The 27,639-nt window shown below is 44.4% G+C and overlaps 1 protein-coding gene across 2 annotated transcripts in view; it reads left to right on the top strand.

Annotated features, from left to right (window-relative positions):
* ITGA8 (integrin subunit alpha 8) overlaps nucleotides 1-11,387 on the top strand; it is a 174,737-nt gene extending 163,350 nt beyond the window's left edge. For both annotated transcript variants that reach the window (XM_019497862.2, XM_006271243.4), the window contains 2 exons: nucleotides 6,346-6,468; nucleotides 8,726-11,387. In XM_019497862.2, coding sequence (XP_019353407.2) covers nucleotides 6,346-6,468; nucleotides 8,726-8,812 — 210 coding nt within the window. In that variant the 3' untranslated portion in view covers nucleotides 8,813-11,387. The remainder of the gene's footprint in view (nucleotides 1-6,345; nucleotides 6,469-8,725) is intronic.
* The last annotated feature ends 16,252 nt before the right edge of the window (nucleotides 11,388-27,639 follow it).

Genomic DNA, 27,639 nt, shown 5'->3' with positions numbered 1-27,639 from the left:
CCACTCTTTTTTTACACAAGTACCTGCATTTAGCTGGGAAATGTAGAGGGTGTAATCCTGGTCTCATTGAAGTCAATGGCAAATCTGCCACCATCAACATCAATAGGGCCAGAATTTCACCCAGCGAGTTTTGATGCTTGATATAGAGTGTTCATCCATAAAGGATCAAAGGCTCCCAACTGAAAGATGGATACAGGCTCTTTTGGTTTTCTTGAAGCATGTGTTCCCTAACAGAAACACATGTTCCATTGAACAATGTTGATAGTGCTGCCTTCATCTGGACAGAAGAACTTTGCTACAGGTGATAGCCTGCTGTTCTCAGCAACTCTCAGATGATCTCTCAAAGAATCTGATAAGTGTTTTTATTCTGTTGCTCCATTAAAATACTTGTGCAGATGATTTACTGCACAATTCCTGTCATGACAACTGTAAAATATTTTTGAAAAAGATAGTTCTTTTATGTTTTTTCATATCTACTCATGGCAGTGGATATTTGCCAATTCTACAGCTTGATGTGTTATAGGCACAAGATCTTTTGATGTTTCATCTGCAAAAAGAAAGAATTTCCTTGAAGTTGCTTGATGCTTTATATTTCTGCTCCTCTGAAAGAAATCAGTAGTGGTTTGAATGTATCAATCCAAAGATTTATCTGAAAGCTTATGATTCTTTATGAAATGGTATGAAGGGTTGAATATTTTAAATATTTTATCATCATGTTGAAAACTAATTTTAATTCACAAATGCCCAGCACCTGGCAGTTTAGTGGAAGATGTATATATAGATCTATATATATTGATCTCTCTCTCTCTCTCTCTACATATAGCTATATATATAGATATATATAGACACACACACACACACACACACACACACACACACACACACACACACACACACACACACACATATATATAGACATACCATTAAGATACATAACACAACTTTGCTATATCTTGTATAGCATCAAGTCACTATCTTTTAGGTTCATGTAGATGCTTAGTTTTTAAAAAACGTGAATAATCCTGTAAATTCAGTGGGACTATTCATACGTCTGTAGTTGAAAATTGTACTTACATTTTTTGGTAGTGTTGAAGTGATGTAGGTGCAGTGGTCCAGGAAATATGTGAGAGATAAGGATTTCTGTGGGTGGTATCTTTTATTCACCCAACAGCATGGCTGAGATAGACTTTGACAAGCTTTCACATGAGAGTCATTCTTTTTTAGATCTTCTGAAGATGTCCAATATAGAGTGGGTCTTCAGGTATTTTGAAGACCTAAAGAAAAATTCATTTAATTCAAAAGCTTGTTGAAGTCCATCCTAACCATGCAATTAGTCCAATAAAAGATATCACTCACATAAATCCTTGCCTTTCCTTCACTTCCTTCTTTACTGGCCTGGGGCCTTGATATATGTTGTCATAGGATAAGTTGTTTATCTTAAGCATAAATGAAAAAGAGGACAGATGTTGGAAAGGATATGACAAGCAAATAAATGTAAAGCTATCACAATATAACTAACTAAATAAAAAAAACACTGATGAGCAGGTTAATCAATTTTCTCCCACACAGTAACAGCATCCTGTAAGTGCACTTGATCCATTTTTTTTAAGTCAATTAGGAATCTTTTTACTAATTTTGGCTGGCTTAAATTATCTTATCTTAAATATGTAATAGGATCCCAGTATACATGTCTTTGGCATAGTTTATTTTAGTTTACTAGAGGGGAAAAAGGTTGGTTTTAATACATATGCATATACTCTTTTGCATATGCATGTTACTCTTTTACTTTAAATGCTGTTATTATAGTATGAATGATTGGATATATTCATTTTAAACATGCTTGTTCTCCTTATAAAAAAAAGTTTATACAAGGCATTTGTAATATGTAAACACAAATGTCAATATTAATTATGGGTACAAAGCTCAAGGGAGATTTTACATATTGCTTTGGGCATTTTTTCAAAACATACAAGAACATTATGCTGTAAATGTTTGATAGCAACATGTAGGAGTATTAGAGAGTTATTTATGATCTTTCAGCCTCTTTAAACAGGATGATTAAAGATTAGATGAAGGGCAGATTAAACATCCATAATATATGGTAGTAGCAATAGTATTACTAGGGTAACTGATTTACTGGGAATATGAAGCTGCTACTACTTAAAGCATCAGACAAATTAGAAAGCTGTGGATAAATTTGTATTTTTAAAATGCATCTCAGGACCTTAGCCCAGATTGTTAATATTTCTTTATGTTTAGTTAGCTTGCTTAATTGTAAGCAAGCAATTTTTAAGGTGAAAAGCCCTTGGGATAGATGATTTCCTAACCAGATTTTGATGTTGCATAACTCTCTCATGGGGTCACAGTAACAAGTTCAAAGTTACACTTGAAAAGCAGTTTCCGTTATAAACTCAGCTTTGATCGTATCTCTAATATTCTTTAAAGAAAACACAAAGGCTTCACCCATGCTGTCTTGTCAGCTGCCCTCTCACTGACTGCCCTGCAACTTTAGTTCTTGCTCCTGGCCTCCGTCACTGTTAGTCCCTCAGTAACCATACTCACAAGAAATCTTCACCCTCGCTCAGCACTCCTCAGATCCATCCTTAGCTTTGGCAGCCCCCACCACCAATATGAATATTAGAAAATCACAAGGTCCCTACTGTTGTTGACCCCAAGTGAGTCCCTCCATGGCTAGGGACAAACATTACACATAAATCAGTTTAAGTGATCAGAAACTGGTTTAAACCTGTAACAGAACAGATGTTCAGTGCACATAAACCAGTTTGAAAATGGCTGAAACTGGTTTGAGATTAACCTGTTTGAATCATGCTTAACTGATCTGGCTCAAACTGGTTTGTGCAATGTCTGTCCCAGACCCCTTGGTAGTTTAAGATAAACCAGACACCCCCAGCATCCCGGCATGCTCTCTGGGCTGGGCGGGGCTCTCTGCTCCACAGCAGAGCTGGCCCCTCCCCTCTGCTCAGCACAGACTTGCAGGAACAGAGCGTCTGCCTGGCTTCTCCCTATTAAGCAGGGATTATCCGCCCCCGCCTTACATGGACACCTCTCAGCATTAACTAGCAGACCACACACTGGCTGTGGATTTCAGGGTATTTTACAGAGTGACTTGGGATTTTTTTTATCTGGGATTTTTCAGTTTTCAAATAGAGAACACCAGAATTCCTGCTAGTGAGGCAAGTGGCAGTACCCAGGCAGAGGAGCCTGCTCAGAGCTGGCACCTGGGACCCACCTGGAGGTGGCTGACCTCCTGACCAGTTGGGACCAGGAGGGCATGCATTGACAGTTCAAAGCAGGCCACCACACTGGGAACATCTTCCAGGCAATAGCTGCCCAGATGACCGGGCAGAGGTACACATGGCAGTAGTGCTGCACAAAGGCCACCTCTGCAGCCACAGCCCACTGGCAGCTTGCCCAGAGGGGCAGATGCCTCTACTGGCTATGCATTCCCCATCCGGGTCTCACAGGCACACAGCCTTGGGGCCACATGTTGTCACAGGTGGCAGCAGGTCACAGCCAGGCAGCAGCTCCCACTGCCAGACTGCTGCAGCGGGTAGAGGGTGCAGAAATTCTCAGGGCTGCTTCAACAGTCCAGCTGGCACAAGGGGTAGTGTCCTCAGATACCAATTGGCCAGGGCTCAGAAGCTCCTGAGAGCAAGTAGCCCTGAGCTACTTGCCAGGGCAGCTTATTGTACTAATGAAACCAGGACAGGGCAGCTTTTTATACTGCTGGGGCTGGCACAAGTGCTGGCCCCTGGCTCTAGCTCCCCCTGGCTACAAATCTGGGAGGAGCCAGGCAGGGTTATTTTGCCCCAAGTGGAACAACTTGCACCACACCAAAGTGCATGTCCGGGCACATGCACTGAGGCAAAAAGCCCCTGCTCAAATTTGCACCTCTTCTGTTTGAGTATGCGCACTTCTTTAAGTATGCCCAGCTGCAGTGGGAAAACATGTTAGCTGAATGTGTCTTACCAAATCAATAATGTTGGTATTTAACCCACTGGCCAATCTTAAAGTATTAAATAGCATAAGAATTAGAGAGTTTTTCAGAAAGACTGGTGTTTTAGCCTTGAGAGGGGCAGGATTCTTATCCTAAACATACACTTTGTTCCTCTTTTCAACATAGAAACATATTTACTTTGGGTCTGAACCATGTACCAGAGCCCAAATACCACAGTGAGGGGTATTTTAGAAATATAGATGTGAGCCTCACAAAAGGTAGGACCTATTGAAAGTACTGCCTCAGACCAGAAAACAGTGACATAATGAAGTTAGCCCACAGTGGCTCATACAGAAAGACACAATGATAGCTGGGAGTCCGCAAATTCCTGGGAAACCATTAGTGAGACTTGGGTCAGGATGCGGTAAGGTTTAGTGAAGATGCTGGAATTACTGAAAAGGTTAAGTAATAGAGAGACAAGAATGAAATGAATTTTTCACTTCCCCCCATCATAGAAGCTGAGTGACTAGACTGGTGACTAAACTGACTAATTCTAAGAATTAAGGCTGGTGCAGCTGGCCTGCGGCCTGCACAGGGGTGAATACAGGGGCCTGAAGTGGCCTCAGGCTACCTGCATGTGTCCCAGGAGTCAAACTGCCTGCAGGCTTTTAAGTGCCTGAGGCTCGGGCTGCCATAGAGCCAGCTCAACCCTGGGGCAGGAGAGGCTCCCAGCCCTGGAGCCCTGGGGCTAGCTTCAGGCTGACCCCCCAGTGGCAGACCTAACTGGGAGCAAATTTGGTCCTGGTTGGCATCTACATGTGCATTACTGCACAGTTACTACTTGCAAGTAAATTTGCTACTTGCATTTGCAGGTAGTAAATTTACTTGCGAGTAGCATAATTTACTGCACAGTAAACGTGCATGCGTAAACATGTATGCTTACTACCTGGGCTGTGCGATGCTTTGGTCACTGATTTGATTCGGCGGAGATTTGGCCTGATTCAGCAGACAAATCTCCAAATCCAAATCAAATCAGGGAACCCTTTAATCTCTCCAAATCAAATCAGAACCCTCTGAATCAATTTGGAGAGATTCAGAGAGATTCGATGATTCGGAAATAGACATAGCTTTAAATGTTTTTTCTACAAACCTCAAGGTACCAGGTGTCTCATGAATGCTAAGATGCTGGGGTGGATGGAGCATCCCACAGGAGCATGGGGAGATCCCCAGCATGCTCAGCGATGGACCTGGAAGTGGACCAGAAACAAATCCCCCGGCTCAGCAACTGGTGCCTCCTGGGTCTGAGGGAGCACCCAGGGTCCCCCCATGGCCGATCGCCAAGCCAGGGGAGCATGGGGGGGGGCCCAAAAGTGGACTAGAAGTACTTCCAATCCACTTCTGGGTCCGCTGCCAAGCACGCAGGGCCCCTCCATGCTCCAGGGGGATGCTCCACCATCTCAACATTCACGAGCCATGCCTGGTACCTAGAGGTGTGTAGAAAAAACATTTAAAGCTGTGTCTATAACTGAATTGCTGATTCTCTGAATCAGCATTGAATCTTCACAATTGGATTCAGCCGAATCGAATTGGGACAGTGATCCAAATCAACTAATCAAGTCACTGTCCCCCAAATTGGGCCAAACCTGAATCCGAATCAAATACTGCCCGCTTTGCACACCCCTACTTAATACCGTGCAGTAAACTAGGCTACTGCACAGTAAAGCATTTTGTGCAGACGTGCTCACAGAGTAGTAATTTACTGTCATTCTCCAAGTATACAAAGCTGCTTTTAACCATAAGATTGTAACGTGAGAGTTCAAAAAGAATGTTGTTTTAGGGCACTGTAATTTATATCCCAAGGATATATAGATACTAGTTCTTGGGCTGCTTAGCTGAAAAACAAATGATATAATAAAAATTGTATTGATCAGTCAGCACATTTTTGTATTAAAACATGTAATTTGCATAGTACATATTTTAGTTCCAATTGAGAATTTGGCCTAAAATCCATGCTTGCACAGTTGTTCAATTCTACATGTACATACACCATGTACATGAGGGGCAAATTTGACTTCTTGTATGGTTTTAACATATTAACAATAGAAGAGTTCACAAAAGCCATTCAATATCCATAAAGTACAAATGTTGTATATTAGGCCTGGTAGAAGAAGTATTACCGTATATGTAAAAATCTCATTTTTAGGGATATTTTCAACAAATTGAAAAGAAATTGCAGCAAGTCAGTCAACGTACAGGAACTGTGGGAAATCTATGTTTCTAGTCAGGAAATTAATGTAACTTTTATACGTAAATATTTATAACCCCTGTATCTCTATTTCAGGATCCATTTATTACAAAATCTTACATGTCATATCTTTTCATTTCAGATTAAAACTTCAGTCATTTGGGCCACTCCAAATGTCTCCTTTATAATCCCTTTGTGGGTTATAATATTAGCAATACTCCTTGGATTGCTGGTTCTGGCTATTTTGACCTTAGCGTTGTGGAAGGTAAATATGTAGTTGTTGTCATTTCTATTATTAGCTTAATGAAATTGGAAGGGATGCTAGCAAGATTTAAACTAACAAAAATAAAGAAAAAGAAAATGGAATGTGTAGTTTTAACATTTTGGAGCAGAGGCCAGGGTAGACATGTGTCTTCTTTGTTTTGGCATATCTGACATGCTTATGTCACTGACCTTTATGAAAGGAACTTGTTTTCAAAGTCTTTTTTTATTATTAAATTCTGGTTATAAATGGGCATACATGGTTTGATCTGTTTCCAAGGCCTATGATCTTCTTTTCAGGATGTTTAGATTCATAATGCATAGTAGAAAGAAATGCCTCCAGTATGTTTTCCTTTAACCCTTAAGGAATTGTTAACCCCCCTCCCCCCCCCCCCTAATTTTAGGGAGATATTTTCTTTTAAAAGAAATCTGATTTCCTTTAGTATCAGGAGGTTGTGTCCTGGGGTTTTTCTTTCCTTACAAAATTTGCAGCCACAGGTAAAGATTTCTTTTTTCTTTCACAATTTTTAAAGACAGTCTTTCCCACTTGAAATTTCTGGAAACAGCCTTAGAACCTGACATCACTTCATCAACATTTAGTGTTCAGAAAAAGGATTGTCCCTTAGGCTACATCTGTCATGTCTTCCTATTGAGCCTGGGCCCACTACTAAAAAATAAGTTCTACCCATTTTTCCTTCTCTGTACACACTAAAACCTAACAATTAAGCACACCTGGTGATCCTGAGCACACACCTGGTGCTGCTCCCAGGTTTTCCCAGAATAGTCTGAGAGCAGCACTGGGTGCATGTTCAGGGGCTTTAAACCACCTATGCTGCCTAATTGCTGGGCTTTGGAATGCCCACAGTAGAACAAGTAGACAGGGTTTTTTTCTCAGTGGTGAGTTCCAGACTTACAGAGAAGCAGAATAGACATGTCCCAAATGTTCTTTAAACTGGGTTATAAAGTGCTACCTAGCTCAGTACAACTACTCATTTCTTTGTCTCGTAATATCACTGATTTGAATAGCCCCTGAACAACACCCATGTTTGGCTGTAACCATTACTGGGTAAACAGAAGCACACAACAATCACAGCTGATGTCAAAATTCAAGTCAACCAAAATGCTGTCTGTCTCAGAAACTTCTGTCCATGTAGGTTTGCATTAAACTTGGGGATTTGGTCCATGGTGTTTGTCCACCTATATTTAGTTTTCATAAAGAATGACATTAAAAAATCCATAATCCAGTCAGTCTAACATAGTATACCAGCCCCCTCTGAAGATGGTGTCATTGCAATGTAACAGTTAAAGTTTGCAAGCTACTATTGTCCATAGAGGATGCTGTATTATCTATCTAGCACCCAAACAGTTGAAACCTTGACCCTCCCCAATGAAATTGAGCTCACAACTCCATTGAAAGTATAGAAGGTGCTTTTCAGAAAAGTAGGGCAAAGAGGTCCCTATCCAAGGAATGAAAACACTTTGTTTCTTATGCCAATAACAGCAGCATCGTAAGTGGGAATATAGTGCTGTGTTTTCTGAAAGAATAGATCTGCATATTTGATTGTTTTTTTAATTCACTTTTTGTGTTTCCTTTCTCATTACTATGTGTTTACAAAGTACATTTAATGGGAAGGGAAAGGAAGAAAACTCCATATATATGATGGAAAAAAACTTATAGGGTTGTCAATTTGTTTGTATTTATGGGGGGGGGGGGTTGTAGTTATTTTAATCAGAAGTTTTTTGTGACCTAATGTTGCTAATTATTATTTTAAAAATGCTTAGAACATTGTCTTAGCTATTTTAGTTCTGTTGATGCCTTTTGTATACAATCAAACTTGGAATTTTTATATCTAATTATAGAGAGAGAGAGAAAGAAATGTTGAAGCATTTAAGGCAATCCTGCATGGTGCTGATCTCCCTGATCTCCCTTTGACTTAGAGTGCTGAGGGTCCTCAAAGCCTTGTAACTTGTAAGACCAATCCCTTAATAAGAGTCAGTACAAGACAGAGCACTCTTGAAGTCTCCTCAAATTCCTAACATACAGTGGTTTTAAGTCTATAATTACAAACAGATAAGAGGCAGCGTTCCTTCCCCAAAGAACTTGTAAACTTGCTCTGCTACCCTTACTCAAGTGCATCGCATCTTGCAAGAGCTAGGATTGTAATCTAGGCCCTAAATTAAGATTTACCAAGGTGAATATTGGAAATGGAGAGAGATTCATGTGGTAACCTTCTGTTGATTTGTGTTTTTGTTTTCGTTAGTGTGGTTTCTTTGACAGAGCTAGACCTCCTCAAGATGACATGGCTGACAGGGAACAACTGACAAATGACAAGAATACTGATGCATGAGAAAAGAAAGTGAAGGTTCAGTTTGGAGCCCTGCTCACGAGTAGAAATGTGCTAAAGATTAAACAAAGGATTTCTTCTACCACAGTCTTCCTTTGAACTTGCAAGTGACATGAACTGGTAATCTGAGCTATGCAAAGTTATGAACATTCACCGCATGACGACCATCCATGGCAAAAAGCAGCTTTATCGCTGCCTTGAAAACATAATCAACCACTCTGCAGAGTTTTCATACCATACTTCATTCTAGATTTCAGAAGATACTTTTGAGCACATGTGGTATGTTAAAACACTTTCAGAATAACTCCAAATCTGCAAAGCTGAAATGTTTGCATTGTTGTATCTTCTAAAAGATGGACTGGGACAAAACTTTCAAACACTGCTGTATCATGCAGAATATTTTTGACCTCCCTAAGGATAAGAACTCCTATGAAATTACGGCTCAGGGAGACAAGCAATATATTGGTACTGTGAAAGTACTTCTGAAAAATGAAGATAGTCTTTAAAGGACTTTATAAATGAGGCACAATTATTTATTTTTCCACCTTTCTAGGATAAGTATCTGATCTAATCATAGATTCAGATTTTTTTAAAGAAGTAAAACATAACATGGCAATCATCTTGCCATGTAAATATAAAAAAGAACCCTTTCTATAAATTCAGTACACTTCCCTTGGTTGCAAGGTATTTTGGAGAACAGAGGAATTTATACATAATTTTATGAGAAGGGGGTGTCTACACAAGACACTAACTGAACAGTAGCTGAATAATACAGTGCTAATACACTGCTGCACAGTATTATTAGGCTACTGTGCAGTAGCGTCACTAAAGGAATGCTCCCGCACTAGTGAACAATAACTCCAGTTACTGCACATTTATTTAGGACTTGGTTATACAAGTCCTAAATAAACGTTCAATAACCACTGCATGGTAGCATCTTGTGTAGACATGTTCAGGGTGTATGACAAAAGAATATTTTAAAGCTCACTTGTACCTTCTTAAACTGTTAGGTGGCAGCACTAAATTCAGTTAACCAAATCCATTTTTGGCATAAACTGATGCAAAAGCAGTTGATGTTTGTAGGAATTTAGTCTACTTTTCTGTCAAAACTGAATTTTCCCTTCTGTTTCAGAGTACTTATTTTGTTAAAACATCCTCTTAAAAATTCTACTGCATATCATGTTGGATTTGTGACCGTTGTACCACAAATGGTAACCCTTCATTTACTCAAAGAAATGCCTCATTTTTTATTTTATTTTTATAAAATACAGCCTCAAAAACATTGTTAACATGTTTAAGAGATTTTTGGCAAAATCAAGTTTTTGGATAAAGTAACTTACAATTCTTTTTTATAACAAGGAATCATTTGGATTTATAAAAGTAGGAGCAGATAATCCAAATCTGAGATGATGCACAAAAGGAAAGATATTTTGTGATAAATGCAGTAACAGTATTGATTTGTTTATTTTCTGATTTTAAGATACAAAAGAATGGATGAATCCAGTTTAGTTCTCCAGTAGCTCCTACTTGGATATCAGTGAATGGCCCTAGTTTAATTTTGAGTCACACAGCTGTAGATCTGTGTGAATTATCTACTAAGGACCTCTTGTGATGGCAGCAACTTTGAAATTCCCTGTGTTTTGTGGGCTTAAGAAGAGAAAATTAACTCATTTTGTTCTCTGGCCTTCTTTCCTTCCCACCAATCTAACTGGGCTTCCAATTTGCCATCCACCTGGGACCAGTGATTATTTTTAACCCATCCTGCTGCCTCCTAAGCTTTGTTAAATTTCTGTCTTGCTGCTTTCTTGACATCTATTATTGTTAAAGCAGAAGTAACCACTAAGCAAGACCACTGCTGTCAATCTAATGACTTGCTGAAGGACCGGAAAATAACACAGCAAGACATCCCGCTCATTTACCACAGCCAGCTCATGGGCAGGCTCATAAACCCTGGCTCAATAGCCAGAAAATCTGTGCGCTAAAGTTCCATTTTAAGGACTAACACCATTTTTATGGAAAACCTGGCAAGTTCTCTAGCATCACTAGAGCATCGCTCTATCTGCCCATGAGACTTGGTGGGAAAAGGAAAATATTTCTATTGTGTTTTCTCAAGATGAGGCTACCTGGCTATTTCCTGCTCTCACCACAAAAACTGGTGACAGGAGGACTGCCTGTATCGGTTTACACTGATCCTTTACAAACCAAAACTCAGAGCTCAGTTCACAAAACCAATGCAAAATCAGCCCTGGCAAGGTCCACACCAATGCACCCAGACATTTAAGATCCAATTACTCCACAGAGGAAAAGGAAGAGAGTTTATCTTTTGTAAATATTGAATTGGTGTGCGTAGGAGTTCCAGAATTAAGATTGACTAGCTGAGTAAATTCACATCATCTGCACAGTTCTTACTCTGATGAACTTATTACCATTAGGAAATACTGACTATATGATTTTTGTATGTGCAATACTTTATATTACCTATGTACCTGAAGCATGTTTACACTGGCATTTGTTGTTGTTTTTTAAAACTTTGAATATGCTGTTTAATGAGTACAATAAAAAGAAGAGGAAAAAACAAGGCTGTGTTAGTATGTATCCAATATGTTTTCAATCCTGTATTGGCTGGAGGATGGAACTAGATGACCTAATAAGTCTTTTCCAGTTATAATCTCTATGCTTCAGTTTTGAGCAATTATGCTTTATTTTATTTTATTTTATTTTATTTTATTTTAATGATGGGCTATAGCATGTTCAGATACTAAATTTAAACCTAAAAGAACCTCAGTCACTGCTGGGCCTGGCTGGAATCCATTGGCTGCAGCTGCATAATGTCACTGAAAACCAAATTAGAGGCACATGAGCTGACAAACAGTTGCTTTGAGCAAAAGCTTTGTTTTATATTTCTGCATCCTTATAGATTAAACTTCCCCTATGGTAATGTCTGGAACATTGGATGGTTGAAGACTTTAATTCTGGGTCCCAATATCTGTGGATAAATTCAGCTGAAAATTGCAAACAGCTTTGAGAAGGAGACTTCTGGGTGTCAGTGCTGGTGTTGAGCTTTCTCTTCAGAGTGTTAGCCTTTTGGGAAACAGCATCCAGTATATGGACAAAGCAATGACAACATGCAAGTATATATACTGTATAATTATGTTTTGTTATATCCCTAAACGGTTTGGCTCCATTCATTTTAATGGAGCCAGACCAGGGATTAATTGGTGAATGTGGCCTATTCTCTGCGTAAGTAACATTCTAACATGCATATATAGAGCTGGTAGGGACTGAGAACATAGGAATGAAAACCAGAGCTATTAAAACAAAGAGTTTCTATAAACTACTTATTGGTATGACCTCTGCCACGATAGGATAAACTTAGGAGACATAAACTTCTGATGCCTTTTTAAGAAAAGCTGATTGTCTAATGTGTTTATATATATATGGTTAACTTTTTAAGAGTATCAAGTGACCTACATTTTGTAATAATCAGAAAATGTAATAATTTACCTAACAGTGAATGGTACAAGTAGATATGTTGCCATCATATCACCTTATAGATTTCATCTTTTTATTTGAAGCCTTGGCTGTACAGCTAATATGATTTTCAAGCAACTGTCTAGTTGTTAATGAAAAAAGGCTGTTGTCACATTTATGAGGATTATTTTACAAACATTTCCTGTTCTCCCCAAGTGCTGCGTTAAGAAACTTTCCAGGTTTCCATTTTTAAACATCTCCTGAAAATAGCACATTTTTCCCTACATCTTAGGCTTGTTTGTGGAAACCTGAAGGATTTTCGAGCAACAAGGCATGCGTTATCTGAAAAGTCATTTGGAAACTGACAAACAACTTATAAACTGTCAAACATACACAAGAGAGGTGACTCCCAACTGGCTGTCCAGCAAGGTACTCCTATACTTTGTGACCAACTTTACTTTTAATGAAATACCATCTGCCTGACATGCAGCCTTTAGGGATTGTTTATGAGTGAGCTCTTTATTTATGATTGTTGGCAAACATCCATGCTGAAATGTAGTGTAATGCTAGTGCCTCTTGACAATAAAAAGTCTTGAATTTAGCTTATGCTGGCACCATGATGTGACACAGCAGGAATGTATTTAATATCTAAGGACTGTTGCTTGTTTTGACTCTGCATTGTATTGGACGGGCATTAACTCTTTAGCAGGCTGCCTTGTTGTACAGATAGACATGTGATTTCTAAGAAAAGACAGAAAATAACTTTTCAATCTAATTTTCAGGTACTTGCATTCAACATTTTACATGTACCTTGCTGATGTACCGAGTTTGGTCTCCTTAGCAGCAGCTAATAAGGTACATTTCAACTCTGTCTTCCTAAACTGCATTACACTAACCTTTATTTTACTAGTTAGTATATCTTTTCCAGAAGCAGTCTCAAGATGATGAGTACAGCAGAATTCAGGGTGATGCGAAATAGTTATAGTAGTGTGGGACTAATTTGTTTCTTGATACTTGTCAATAATTAAATAAGAATAAAATTAATGGTTCATTGGCTTTCACTCTCCAAACTTCGCTTCAAGAAAAACATGGGAGGTCTCTTTTAGCCCATCTCACATCTTGGGATGATGGGATTGTGGTTGTGAGGTAGAGGCATAATAACAGTTGATATTTTACAAATATGAAAAGGAAGCAAGGACTTTTGCCTTAAGCAAGAGCATGACAGAGATACAAATACCATTCCTCTCTCTTCATACACTGTTCTACTCATTAAGTATTAGACCAAACTTCCCCTAAGAAAACTGTTGTTTCCATTAGTCATAGCTGATGAGCAGAGCCAGGTAAAATTGCAGAAAGTTATGACAAATATGATGCAAAGGGATGCTTTTCAAGGAAGCCATTATCTATTCTTCTTTGCAGTCTGCTCCTATATGCTGCCAGTGCAAGGAGCCCAAGTCAGAATACCGTCCTTCCAATATAGCATGACAGGAAGATCCTACTTTGGTTGAATACCCTAAGGAAGGAAATCCACCCTGGGGCGAGGATAAGCTCTATTACTTCAGAATGCCTTAAAGTAGAAACACTCCCACATATAAATGTTTGTTCCCCAGAGGAAAAGAAGGCAACCAAAGCCACTGTTAAACCATACCATTTTCAATAAGTGGTACAAGTCTAGAGACGTGACAGTTGCACACTAAAAGCGCTTGATCACTGCGCTTGTTCTTGATCCTTAAATGTTCAAACTGTCAGGAGCTCTCAGGGGTAGTAGGCAGCCTGGACTGGAGTCTGCTACAGGTGAGTTAAAGGAAACATCACAGGTGCTGACAGACATTCAGGACCCTGGTCTAACTCAGCACTTTACATAAAGTGCTATGAGTTAGAGCACCCCCCCCACCCAACCCAACAGGGAATAGAGCCTGCCTAGCAAGCCAAGAAGCCACCCCTCTCCCCAGACCCACATGTCCCTCCCAGCTCCAGGGCTGTTATCAGTGAGGGAGGGAGGGGAAAGCCATCAGCAGTAAGTTGCTCCTTTCATGAGCTGCTGGCTTGCTTGGCCTGAGCTGGAGGGGAGAAGGGGCTTGATTGGAGCCCTCCCCCCTCCCCCCCCCCCACACACACACTTGGTAGGCCTGGTCTGGCTCCCCCTAGTGCCCCAGTCAGATAGGCTGAGAGTGAGGGGCTAGGAGGCAGGGGGCTCCAATCCACCCATCCTCTTTCCCCCAGTTCAGCCTGGGCAAGCTGACAGCTTGTGAAAGAAGCAGCTTACTGCTGATGGCTTGCCCCTTCCTCCTCCCCCCACCCTCCCTGATGACAGCCCCAAATTAAGAGTCTGTGATTTGGATGATTACACAGTCCGGTGGGTGGCAAATTGACTAGAGGGTCGTACTCAGAGAGTGGTGGTGGATGGGTTGGTATCGATCTGGAAGGGCGTGGGCAGTGGGGTCCCACAGGGCTCAGTCCTTGGACCGATACTCTTCAATGTCTTCATCAGTGACTTGGACGAGGGAGTGAAGTGTACTCTGTCCAAGTTTGCGGATAATACAAAACTGTGGGGAGAAGTGGACATGCCGGAGGGCAGGGAACAGCTACAGGCAGACCTGGACAGGTTGAACAAATGTGCAGAAAACAATAGAAGGCAATTTAACAAGGAGAAATGCAAAGTGCTGCACCTAGGGAGGAAAAATGTTCAGCATACCTACTGCCTAGGAAATGACCTGCTTGGTAACACGAAAGTGGAAAGGGATCTCGGAGTCCTAGTGGACTCCAAGATGAACTTGAGTCATCAATGTGACGAAGTCATCAGAAAAGCGAACTGCACTTTATCGTGCATCAGCAGATGCATGACAAACAGAACCAAGGAGGTGATACTTCCCCTCTACTGGGCGCTGGTCAGACCACAGATGGAATACTGCGTGCAGTTTTGGGCGCTGCACTTCAAGAGGGATGTGGATAACCTGGAGAGGGTCCAGAGAAGGGCCACTCGTATGGTTAAGGGCTTGCAGGCCAAGCCCTATGAGGAGAGACTGGGGCACCTGGACCTCTTCAGCCTCCGCAAGAGAAGGTTGAGAGGCGACCTTGTGGTGGCCTATAAATTCATCATGGGAGTGCAGAAGGGAATTGGTGAGGCTCTACTCACCAAGGCGCCCCTGGGGGTTACAAGAAATAATGGCCATAAGCTAGCAGAGAACAGATGTAGACTGGACATTAGGAAGAACTTCTTCACAGTTAGTGGCCAAAATCTGGAATGGGCTCCCAAGGGAGGTGGTGCTCTCCCCTACCCTGGGGTTCTTCAAAAGGAGCTTAGATAGGCATCTGGCTGGGGTCATCTGACCCCAGCAAACTTTCCTACCTGTGCTGGGGGTCAGACTCAATAATCTATTGAGGTCCCTTCCAGCCCTAACATCTATGAATCTATGAATGCTAGCCAGTAAATACAGGCTATCCTTTAGTGTTGGCTTTAGACATCCTGTTATTTCACGACAGCTGTCATTTAGAAATGGGTCTGGTTTCTTGGTGTGAACTGATCATTCCCATACTGGACATGCATACTTTTTAATGGAGAAACACAAGACAATAGCAGTGGTATACAATATAGCTGGGTTCGCTCCCCCACTTTGAGGTGGCCAACTTTTGAAGTGTGCTGTTGTGGGCACTGACTTTCCCTTTCATCTTCTCTACATGTGCTTTGAAGGTAAGTCCATTGAAACCCCCAAGTACACAGGGTTTGGGTGATTAGTCAGTGGGATTCCATCCCAGGTGATGTTTAATTTCTGCTTGGCTTCTCTATGGCGTAGGTGAAAGGCTGTAACTTGCATCTTGGTTAGTTTGGCACAAAGCTGGTTCATCCTGTAATAACCTGAGATGTTGCTCAGTGAAGATGCCAGTCTATTCTCAACAATGGCAAAGTCGTCTTGTGACATGATGCAAAGATCATCGCCATAAATGAAGCTCCTCGTATTGCTCTATATGGATTGACCAATGGTATATATGTTAAAGAGGATCAGTGATAGCACGCTACCCTGTGAGAGGCCATTTCATTGTCATTTCCAGTGGGTCTGTTTCTCACATGGTTCTACATAAAAACATTTATTCTCCAAAAGAGATTGGATAAGTTACATTAGGTAGTAGTTGTGCATCATATCATATACTTTGGCAAGCAAGTTTTAGTGGCTGACTGTGTCATATGCCACTGGTAGATCTACAAACACACCACCTATTGTCATCCCTTCCTGAAATCCATCTTCTATATGCTGGGTGATGTTTAGTATTTATCCAGTGTAGGATTTGCCTAGTCTGAATCTGTCTTGTTCTGGTATTATATGTTGTTCAATATGAAGTGAGAGGTTATTGAGACTAAGGCATTCATAATGCTTAAAAAGATGGCACAGGAGTGATACTGGCCTGTAGGCCAGAGGCATCCTTCCCTGGCTTTAATAGAGCTATTACATGGGTTTGTCACCATAGTTCAGGCATTCTAAGGGTTGATGAGCAATTGTTAAAAGGTGTAATAACCATAACTTTGTTTCCCCACTCCTGATACACCCAGCCCTGCAAACCAATGCTTCAGGATTGTTCTTGCACAACCAACTAGGCTGGGGTGGGCAAAATAAGGCCTATGGACCAGATCTGGCCCACCAGGCCACTCTATCTGGCCTAGGGGCCCCTAAAAAATGTATAAAATTATTATTTGTCCATGGCTGCTAGTCTAGGCTGACAAGGCATCAGTGGTGGCAGGATCCAGGATCAGCAGCAGCAAGGCCTGACCAGTTTTGCCCCACCCTCAGCCCTAGCAGTCTCTGCCTAGCAGAAGCTTCTGGCCTGGTGACCCTGGGGCTGTTCCCCACTTCCTTCAGCCTGAGAACGCAGTCAAATAAGAACAGGGGGGAGGGAAGCACCACCAGTAATTGCCTCAGTTCACAAGGGCTGGGCTAGCTCCTGATACGTTCTGCAGTCCCAGCCATACAGCCAGTTACTGCAACCTACCAGAGCAGCCAGTGGGGAGGCAGGGAGGAGGGGAGAAGTGGCAGCGGTGGTGTCAGTGGCAGCAGGTGTGGGGGAGTAGCAGCAAGCAGGCAGGCAGGAGTGCAGCAACAGCTGGGCTGGAGCGTAGGGCCCACTCCAGTGGGGACCCAGGGCAGGGTGACAGGAGCATGGAGCCTAGGCTGGCTGATGGCTTGTTCCTCCCTCTCTATTCTATAGACCCAAGCCAGATCTTCCCCTTTCCCTGCTGGCACAGCAAGAGCCAGCCTGGTCCCCACAATTCCCAGCTGGCTCCATGCAGTGCCAGCCAGGTCAGGCTGGCTCTGCACCACACAATTTCTGGCTGAATGGCCAGGACTGCATGGCACAGCAGGAGCCAGTTAGGAACCAGGTGGTGCCAGAGCAGCAGATAGGCAGGCAGGGGTGGAGGAAAAGCAGTAGCAGGTGGGCAGGTGGTGGGGAAGTGGCAGCAGGTGGGCAGGTGCGGGGGGGAGAGACAGATGGGAAGTTTAGGGTGGCTTCAAGAAAGCCAGAACAGTGCTTGTGGTGCCCAATATACTCAGCACTGCACTACAACCACCATCCTCCCACCCTGTACACCCCACCCAATTGCCCTGCACGTCACATACCCACAACCCCAATAGATGCCCCTCACACACCTCAGCCACCCTCTCCTGACACCCAGTCCCCACAAATCCCATACCCACCCACATACCACGTAGCCATACGCACACCCACATGTTCCCTCACCCCACATATGCACACCCCCCTAAACTTCATACCTACCCACACTCCCCACACCTATCCATCTCTGCACAAACCCCACACCCCACATACACACATACTCACACGTACCCATACCCCTATGCCCCCCCATAATATACAAAAGTAATACTTCATTTTAAGCTATTATGTAATCACCTCTACGTACACTATGCAAACACATGTAAATCAGGACAAAAATATCTTTTGAAATTAAATTTATGTTGCAGTAGATGTTTGATTTTTTAGAATATAATTTGTTTTTTTTCTGGCTCCAAGATGGCAACCTCCTTGCCAAAAGGAGTACTTCTGGGGCAAAGAGAGGGACTTCAGGTGGCAAAGGTCAAAGGTTAGTGGGCAGGACTTCTGGTCCCACTGTCAAGGGGCAGGGTACCGATCAAGGGGCAGAGCTACCCAAGCAGCCCTTGACAGCTTGCAAAAACTCATTAAACAGCCCTCCAGCCAAAATAATTGCCTGCCCCTGAACTAGGCTGCAGGTTTACCCATGAGTCTACTATTAATGAATGATGACCCTCGCCAAGCACAACTATAACATCATGGACACAGAATAATTGGCAGTAAAATTCAGTATTGGAGGGGTAGCAGTATTATTTGGGGGGGAACCCAGCTTCCAGTGTGGATTTTCTTGGATCACGAGAACTTGGTAGATCTCCAGACTGATGGAGGTCTGAAGCCTAGACATGTTTTGTGGTATTTTCATTACCTTTTTATGTTTTATCATGGCCTACTGCCCTGGCACTTGGTATCATAAAGCAGATATCCTCTTTTGCAAACGAATATCTAGAATATGACCCAACAACTGAATTCACAGTTCTGTTGTCCCTCAAGTACCACACTGGTAAGAGAAAAACAATTGTAATGGATCCGATCCTGTCTTCATTTCCCCAAAGGCCCATTCATTGAACAGATTTGACAAGACCTTTAAGAGGCCACTTCTCACCCCAACACTAGCTGCCAGTGTCAGGGTGTGGCTCTTCTCTGGGAAGAATGCAGCTATGTACCCAAGGGCTACCTATGCTAGGATTCTAGTCTCTTCCCTTGGCTCAGGAACCTCAGTTTGGCTCCTGGTTTGTAACTTCAACTCCCACCCTTTGGCTTCTCTCTGGTTCCAGGCATTGCCCCTAACTTTAGGCCAGACCACTTGAGTCTCTTATGCAAGCAGATTGCAGTACATTATACTAGAGCAAAATGGAAATAAAGGACATTATGGAAATGACAACTGAGGTTTCTGCAAAGAGAATAGAGAGTGTATTGCTGAGCAGAAATTGAAACGCCAAAGCAGAACCCACAGCCTGCAAGCATCCAGAGATTATCAGAGGGCTGATTGGGAATAACAAAAGACTGACAAGCAAGATGAATGTATTAGAAATAAGGCCTAGATATGGCATCTGAGAACAGAAAGAAGCCTGAGAAGAAATTACCTACTACAGGGTTTTTGACCCAAACTGATGGTGCTCACAAGGTTTGATGGAGGGCTTGTCTCTGGTCCCCAAAAAGGAATGATAAAATCTCTGCAGCTATAACAGTACCACTTAGGTCACTGACAGATATGCAGCTTCTCAGTTTAACTCATGGTGCTTCACAGAAAGTGCCATAAGTTAGACTAACCCTCCCAACCCAACAAGCATTCACTTTGGAGCTGATCCAGGAAGAGAGGCTACATCTCCGCAGCCTCTTCACCTAGTCTTGCCCCCCTCCTGCCCCTCCCAGCTCCAGTGATGTCTCAGGATGGAAGAAGGGAAGGGAGGGAGGTCCATTCTGGGGTTTACCCAGCCTGTACTGGAATGGGGGTGGGGGTAGACTGGAGTTCCTCACCTCGGTTGTGGGGGGGGGGGAAGGCTCCAATCCATCTGCACTACCCTCCAGCGCAGGCTGGAAAAACTCCAGATGCAACTCCCTCCCCTCTCTTTCCCCACTCCCCTCCTGAAGACAGCACCAAGGATGGGGTTGGACTGCTTCAGCCCAGCCCTGCTCCTGGCACACACTAACACAAGTTAATGAAGGTGCTCCACTTTGGAACACCTTCTTCATTTGTCACGCAATCAGGCACTTTTTAAAGTGCTCAGCAGCAGTGCATTTCTGTCAGTGCACAGCTGTAGAGAGGGCTTTCAGTGGTCAATTGCATGTCAAAATGTCACTTCTGTCAGTGCCCGCAGTGTTCAGCTGTGAGTCCCTCTTAAACTATCTGTATCATAGGGGCTGCTGCCACTTTGACTACAGCAGCAGAGCTGGTTCACTTCTCTGCAAACAGGAGTTTGTCTGTTGCTGCACTTACACCAGCTACCCTGAGAGACAAGTTCTGCCATATGAACTACTGCCACTTTGACTACAGTGGGATAGACAACGTTTTTTGGCTGGAGTGCCAAAAAACCCCACAATACTTACCTTGGAAGGTGCTGGAATGCCAGCATGCCAGAAAAACAAAATGAGGGCAGGAGGTACATGGCAGGATGCCCTGCTTGTGCCCCTTGCCCCCCAGCCAAAGCCCCTGCCCCCCAGCCCTGCTGCCCCTTGCCCACACCCAAAGCCCCTGCCCCCCAGCCCTACTGCCCCTTGCCCCCACCCAAACCCCCTGCCCCCAGCCCTGCTGCCCCTACCCAAAGCCCTTGCCCCCCCCAGCCTGGGCTCTGTGGCTGTGAGCAGCTACCCAGAACCTGGGCCAGCTGCAAACATCTGCTGCCTTTCCGCCCCGACCCCGGCCCTGGGCTCTGGGGAGGCAGCAGATACCGGCAATGCTCCCCACTGCGCTGCCCTCGCTGCTGCTTCTGCAGAGCAGTGTTGGAACCCAGCAAGGCAGGGCACAGTGTGGGGTGCAGAAAGCTGCCTGCCACTCCAAGCTCCCTGTTGCCCCGGCCACACTTCCCCTGTAGGCGGGGGCAGCAGTGAGGGGCACAACCCTGTGTGCTGCCCACACTGTTCCCATGCACACAAGGGAAGTGCGACCCAGGCAGCACAGAGCTTGTAGCAGCAGGCAGCTTCCCTGTATGGCCCCTGTGCTGCTGCTGCTCTGGGTCACACATGCTGTGCTCCCTACTCAGCTGCCCTCCCCTGGGCCCTCCGGAGTGCAGTGTGCGCGACCTGGAAAATGTCCTCACGTGCCATGCTCGGCAAGCGTGCTGGGGGGTTGCCAATCCCTGGACTACAGCTTCCCTGCAGGTTCACTTCTCTGCAAACAGGAGTTTTTTCTGCTGCTGCAGTTACACCAGCATCCCTGAAAGACAAGTTCTGCCATTAGAAACAGCCTTCTGCTGACAGAATTGCCCCACATTGATGTTTTTGCCAACAAGCTGCATTGGCTGTAGGGAGAAAATTAAACTAGTTCATTTCTTGGGACAGATAATCATTTTATCCTAAGGGGCTTTTACATCACTCTGACAGTGTCATAAGGCGTTGAAGTAGCACAATCACATCAAAGACTCTTTACACATGTATATCCATGGTTTGTTCCTTTATGCTGCCAGGGTGCTGTAAGACTGCCTGAGTATAATCGAGATTTAGACCCATTAGTTCCAATGGATTATTTTTTCAAATGAGTAGAGAGACTTATTTTGTGATAACCATTCTTTTCTTGCCTAAACCCTCCTTGGTGTCCCAAGTCCCTTATCTCTTTAGTTTTATTGTTTATAACTGCCATAGGGTTAGATCCTAAATAATCAAGATGCAGCAAGCGCAATTTTTAAATAATCAAAATGCAACTGGCTTGTTCCTTACAAGTGGAATCAGAAAGTTCTATAGATGCAGCAAAAGTAATGGGGGACAATAGTTACTTCTTTAACATCCAATTTTTAATCTCTTTTTTTGGTCTGTTGGTATCAAAATGTTTCTAACATTTTTAAACATTTTAACCTTTACGGTTATTAAATTGATTTATTATTGTATGTTGATTTGATGTTACTGAAACAAAATCATTTGACATAAGCCCTGTTTCTAAACATATTTTTTTCAGAATTTACATTCTGCACAAAATTGCAATATTTTGCTCTGCTTCAGAGCAAATACCAACTTGACAATGTCAAGATTTCCTAAGACATGGGGCTTCTACTTTCTGACTGGCTTACATGACTTAGCTGTATCCTGGTAAATTCCTCTGAAACTATGCTGTCCTCTACAAGTTATAGTTATGCTGCAATTAATGCATTAACCATAGCAGAAATGGCAAGGTTGCTAGATGTGCACTTCATAAAATGGGAAATTAGATCATAGTACATTTTTATGACTTTTTTTTACAGTGCCTTAAATTTAATGTGTGGCCAGGACTGACAGTCAGCTGATTGTTGGTCCTGGGGCTGGGACCACATGGGCATCTGAAATGGGTCCCTTAACAGACAATCAGCTGATTAGTGGCCCCAGCCAGAGCATGTGGAGTGGGGAACCAAACGCCTTTCCTGCCAGAGACTTTTAACCCACCGTAGGGAAGCCCTACTTGAGAGCCTCTGATCTCCTGTACCCAGCAGCCTGCAAGAGCTGCCCAGTGCAGGATTTTCACAATCAGAAGACTGTTGACCCTGCCTGGAAAGACCTGGGTCTCAAACCTGGGACTGTTCAGACTGTGGGCAACAATCACCTTGTTGGCACAGACAGCCCTGGTAAACTGGACCTGGACCTGTCCAGGCAGAGCTGACAATCAGCTGATTGTGTGCCCCAGATTGTACAGGGGCCAGTTCTAGATTCAAGTCAGGCCTCAGCTGATTGTTGGACTCCACAGGGCACTTATCTTTCAGCTTGCCATTGCAAAGGGAGCCCAGGATCATGATCCCAGGCAAGTTGAAAGGGTGTGATTGAGATCTTCTGCCAGGCTCATATGGTGTGGCAGGAGATACAATTTTTTTTAGATCAGGGATCAGACCCCAGTGCACCTTTAAATGAATGTGTACCAGAGGCCCATGTCACAACATGCACAGCAGCTTCCTAAATCCAGAGTAGTGGTCCCTAAGTCATGGTCAACAGGCAACATGTTGACCCAAAGACCCTCTAATGTTTATGACCACAGGAAATTTTGTTTACTAGAGGCACCAGTTTCCCTTAGCTGATGGGAAGAGGAAAATCTGAGACTGCCACCCATGCATTACTTGCTTAGTATTGTTGCCTGTGGGCCACTGAAGATTGTGGCCACTGTCCTAGAGTGAGAAAGATTTAAAATACTCCTGGGGGTTTCCCCTTCTCTGGCTCAGACCTCAATTTTTATAAAAATTATGAGAAGCAGGAGACAAATATGGGTACCATAAGATTCTTCTCTCCCTTTCTCTGAAATTACTGGCTTCTACAGCAAAAGAAGCCTTATGAAGGATGTTAATATTTCTAGGGCCAGAATCTCAACATCATATCAGAAAAAATACTCTCTTAAATTATGAAATGTAATTATCTTCTCTCTATGTCCTATTATTTCCACCTGTCCTATCATGCATGTAAGCGTGTCTGTCATGTAAATGTACTGCCTTGTCAATTGGATCTGAGTATAATGAATTGATCTAGATATAATTGCTTACACAAAGGACAAGCCAAATTCACTCCTGATGTAGAAAGTGGTATTGACAAAAATTATTCCAGAGCAGATTTTGATCCTATATGTCACTGTTGACCCAGTAACTCATTGAACCTTGAATGATTATTGTCTTCAGTTTACTTTGATGCCCAAATATTTCTTAAATAGGAATGGTGCTAACTAAAAATCCACCCACCACAATGTCTCAAAAGGCTGCTGCCAAATCCTACTACTTTTCATATAGTTTCATAGTAGCTAGGGTTCCAACAAGCTGTTTTCTAGTTCCAACAAGCCTTTCCCACTCCTAAAACTCACCCTATCTATGCTATTCCCAATTCCTCAGTTTGCAGTTTCCTTTGCCAATCTCACATTTTTCCTTTTACAGCCTGGCCATATATCTAGAGTCAGCACCTTGCACAACTGCTAGTTCTGCAGATCCCTCCTTAAAACATTCTTCTTTCAGTTAGCATTTCACTGCTGACCTCCACCCCTGAACGTTTTGTTGGGTGTGCTTAACTAGTGTTCAGCTTCCATCTGAGGGCTCAATTCTCAGGACTTCCTTCAGCCGGAACAGGATGACGCAGATCCATATATGTGGGCTCTCTCTAGCCATGTCCACATGAGCAGGACTGCATGTTTGCAGTAGCACAAATAGTAGCGGCGCAAATTTGTGCTGCTACTTTGTGCTGCAGTGCATGTCACTGCTCATGCAGTTCGCAATCAGACGCATTGTCCCACTGCTCCATGTGCTGCAGGGGGCGCTGGCTGGAGCACAGCATGCCTCAGGGCAGAGCTAGCCATCACACTGAGGCACTGGGGCACAGGCAGCCATCACACTGAGGCACCCTGTGCCCCAGCCTCCAGGGAGCAGCACACAGAGACAAGGGAGCAGCCAGCCCAGGGCTTCCTGCTCCCCCATCTCCATGCACTGCATAGTCCCCACAATGAGGCACCCTGCACCCCAGCCACCTACTCCCCGGCTGGCTGGAGTGCAATGTGCCTTGAGACAGGAGAGCAAGGCAGCCAGGGAGTGCCTGGCTGGGGTGCAGGTGCCTCAGCACAGGGGTTCCACATGCCTCAGCGTGGGGGCTCTGCAGCGCATGGAGATGGGCAGTGGTGACACGTAGGGTGTGCACGTGCACCCGCTGAGAGTGCCACTGCACCCCCTGACTGGCTGCATTCACTATTTAGGCGATGGGCAGGGAGGACAGGCGGGAGCACTGGTGCCCACCCTGCAAGCACCAGCTGATTGCTGTGATCACTGCAACCACTTCCAGGAGTGGCTGTGGCTGCTTCTGGGAGCAGCTGCAGCAATCGGCCAGTGCTTGCTCCCAAAAGTGGCTGGTCAGCAGGATCAGCCACAGGGGGCTTCCTCCCCTGCCCCATCTGTGGGACTGGTCGCAGGGGGGCCATGTGCCTTCCGTGGCTAAGGCGACACCAGTTGCCCGTGGAGATGGAGGGCAGGTAGCCCTGGGTTACCTAATCCCCTGTCTCTGCATTTGTCCTGGTGCACAGCACTTTGGCATGCTTTGTGCCACTTTTTTTTCCAGAATTTCTTTTGCTATCGGGAAATCTCTGTAGCAAAATTTGCTGCAGTAGGGCTGTGCAAAATTTCGGCAGCCATTTTGTTTCATTTCATTTCAGATTCAGACATTTCCGTGATCAAAACTTCAAATCTGAAATGAAACGCAGGGCTTCAAAACAGCTCCGAAATGAAACAGGCCATCCAAAACATTTCAGAAATTTTCTGAAATGATTCAGATGTTTTGGATGTTTTGGAGCTGTTTCGAGCTGTTTTGGAGGCAGGCTTGCAGAGAAAGAGGGATAGGGGGGAAGGACTGCTCTAATATTGACATCTGTAGCTGGCTAGTGACAATGACCTGTCCCTGAGGTCCCTTCCAATCCCAGTGCTCTGGGGGAGGGACAGAGAAGCAGCATAAAAGGCTGTATTTGTAAACTTAGCCTGCCATTTTGCAGCTGCGTCTGTCTCAGTGGAAACAGCAGAGACTGAGAGCACTGCAGCATCATTCTGTAAGCTTGCAGCTTGGTAGTGCCTTGCTACCAAGTTGTAGCCATTTCATTTGCCAATCCTTTCCGATTTATTTACCCTTCCCTACCCTTCCCCCAAAATCCTGTTATTTGTTCTTTTCCCCCCCTCCCCCCCCCAAACAAAAAGAAAGCAGTGCTTTGCCTGGAAAGCATTCAATATGCATAGATTTAATTTTTTTACACATTCACACACACACATGCATTTGTTTTCAGCACATAAAATATGAAGTGTACTGGAAAGGCAGGTGCCAGGTCTTCTGGCTAGGGTGGGAGAGGGGGCAGAGGGAGAGCTGTAAGTTCCTTCCCCATACCCCCCAAACTTAGATGAAGCCTCTTCCCTAGCACTAATAGGCATGAGGGTTCTTCTGGTGCTAGTGGCAGCAAGGAGGTGGAACCAGTGCCTGCATCTGCACCCTCTCCAATAACACCAGCCATAATAATAACCCCCAGCACCGCCAGCATGACAAGCAGCGCCAGCATGTCATTGACAGTCTCCTCTACCCCAGTTTCAGTTCCCAGCCTGAGCCTTCCAGTGCCAGAGGAGGAGCTGGATCTGGAAGCAGGGGACCTGCACGCCCTAGCAAAAAAAAATTCTAGGGGCTGAGGGGAAATCTGAGTTTGTGCTCCACACCCCTCAAAGTTTCCCTAGAGCCAGGTCTCCTTCTCTGGAAGGCAGTTTGGAGGAGGTAGAGGTAGAGCTTGTGGAGGCAAGTGGTTTAGCTGAGTCCATTCCTCCTGTTGTTGTGCCTCTGCCTGCTGAGAAGGGGGATTGGGGACAGGCAGGATCCGCACCCGCACCCCAGAAGCGAGGGGGTAGTGTGGTGTGGGATCATTTTGAGGTGGTAGATGATCCCAAGCATGCTATCTGCCTGCACTGCTGATGTAAGACCAGCTGGGGAAGAAGGGCAAACAGTACAGTACCATGGAGATGCTGATGCATCTCCACAGGCACCACCCCCATGCCCTTGCTCCTCTTTACCCTTGCACCAGTGGGAGCATACCCAAAAATAAGTTCCTCTCTTGCTCCAAAGTCCCTGTTCCCCCGAAGTGGAGGCAGGCCACCCTGGAACAGTGGGGCAAAGGCAGACAGAAATGGGGGTGCATTGCAATGGCGAGCAAGATCACCCAGAGCACTGGGGAGATGCTTGCTCTGGATGGCCAGCCCTTCTCCCTAGTTGAGCAGCCAGGATTCAGGTGGCTCATGGCACTCATGGCCCCACCTTACCAAGTGCCCACACACACCACCTTCAGCAGGACAGTGGTGCCCTCCCTGTGGCATGCAGGGAGTATTTGAGAGAGAAGCTGCACAAGACAGGTGACCGTGCACTTCACCTCTGGACATCTGAAGCAGCCGGGGTGGAGATCATGCCTACCTCTCCCTCACAGGGCCCTGGTGCCAGCAGTCAGGCCGTCAGTGAGCTCTACTGCAAGCCAATGTGATAGATGAGTCCCACATGGCAATGGAGATCATGGGGGCCATGAACTGCATGGTGCAGGGGTGGCGTGTTGGGCAGGATGAGCTCTCCCGCGGGTTCGTGGTCATTGACAACAGGACCAACGTGGTCAAGGCGGTCCGTGATGCCAATTTTGTTGGCATCTGTTGTGTGGCACACAAATTCCACCTCATAGTCAGGGATGTGTTGGAGGGGGACAGGGCTGCTGGTGATGGCACCAGCACCACCAGTCAGCTCATTTCAAAATGCAGGAAGGTGGCGGGCTACTTCCACTGGAGCATCAAGGGGGCAAGATGCTGCAGGACAAACAAGCAGAGCTAAGTGTCCCGCAGCACAAAATCATCCAGGATGTGGAGACTCAGTGGACCTCCACATACCTGATGCTTGAGAGGCTGGTGGAGCAACAGAAGGCTATCTTTGAGATGGCCTTGCTCAGGGAGGTTGGGATCAGCGGCCCCCTTAACAGAACAGATGCCATCTCCCAGATCTTGCTGGTCCTCAAGCCGTCCTCAACCCCAGATCTTGCTGGTCCTCAAGGACACCGAGACCCTCAACAATGGTGATGCCCTCCTTAGCCAGGTGATCCTCATAGTGAGGGAACTTGATAGCCA

This window comes from Alligator mississippiensis, chromosome 5, assembly GCF_030867095.1.
Source record: "Alligator mississippiensis isolate rAllMis1 chromosome 5, rAllMis1, whole genome shotgun sequence".
NCBI classification, from domain to species: Eukaryota; Metazoa; Chordata; order Crocodylia; family Alligatoridae; genus Alligator; species Alligator mississippiensis.
The sequence above is the reverse complement of the archived record's forward strand: the minus strand, read 5'-3'. Positions and strand labels throughout refer to the sequence as shown.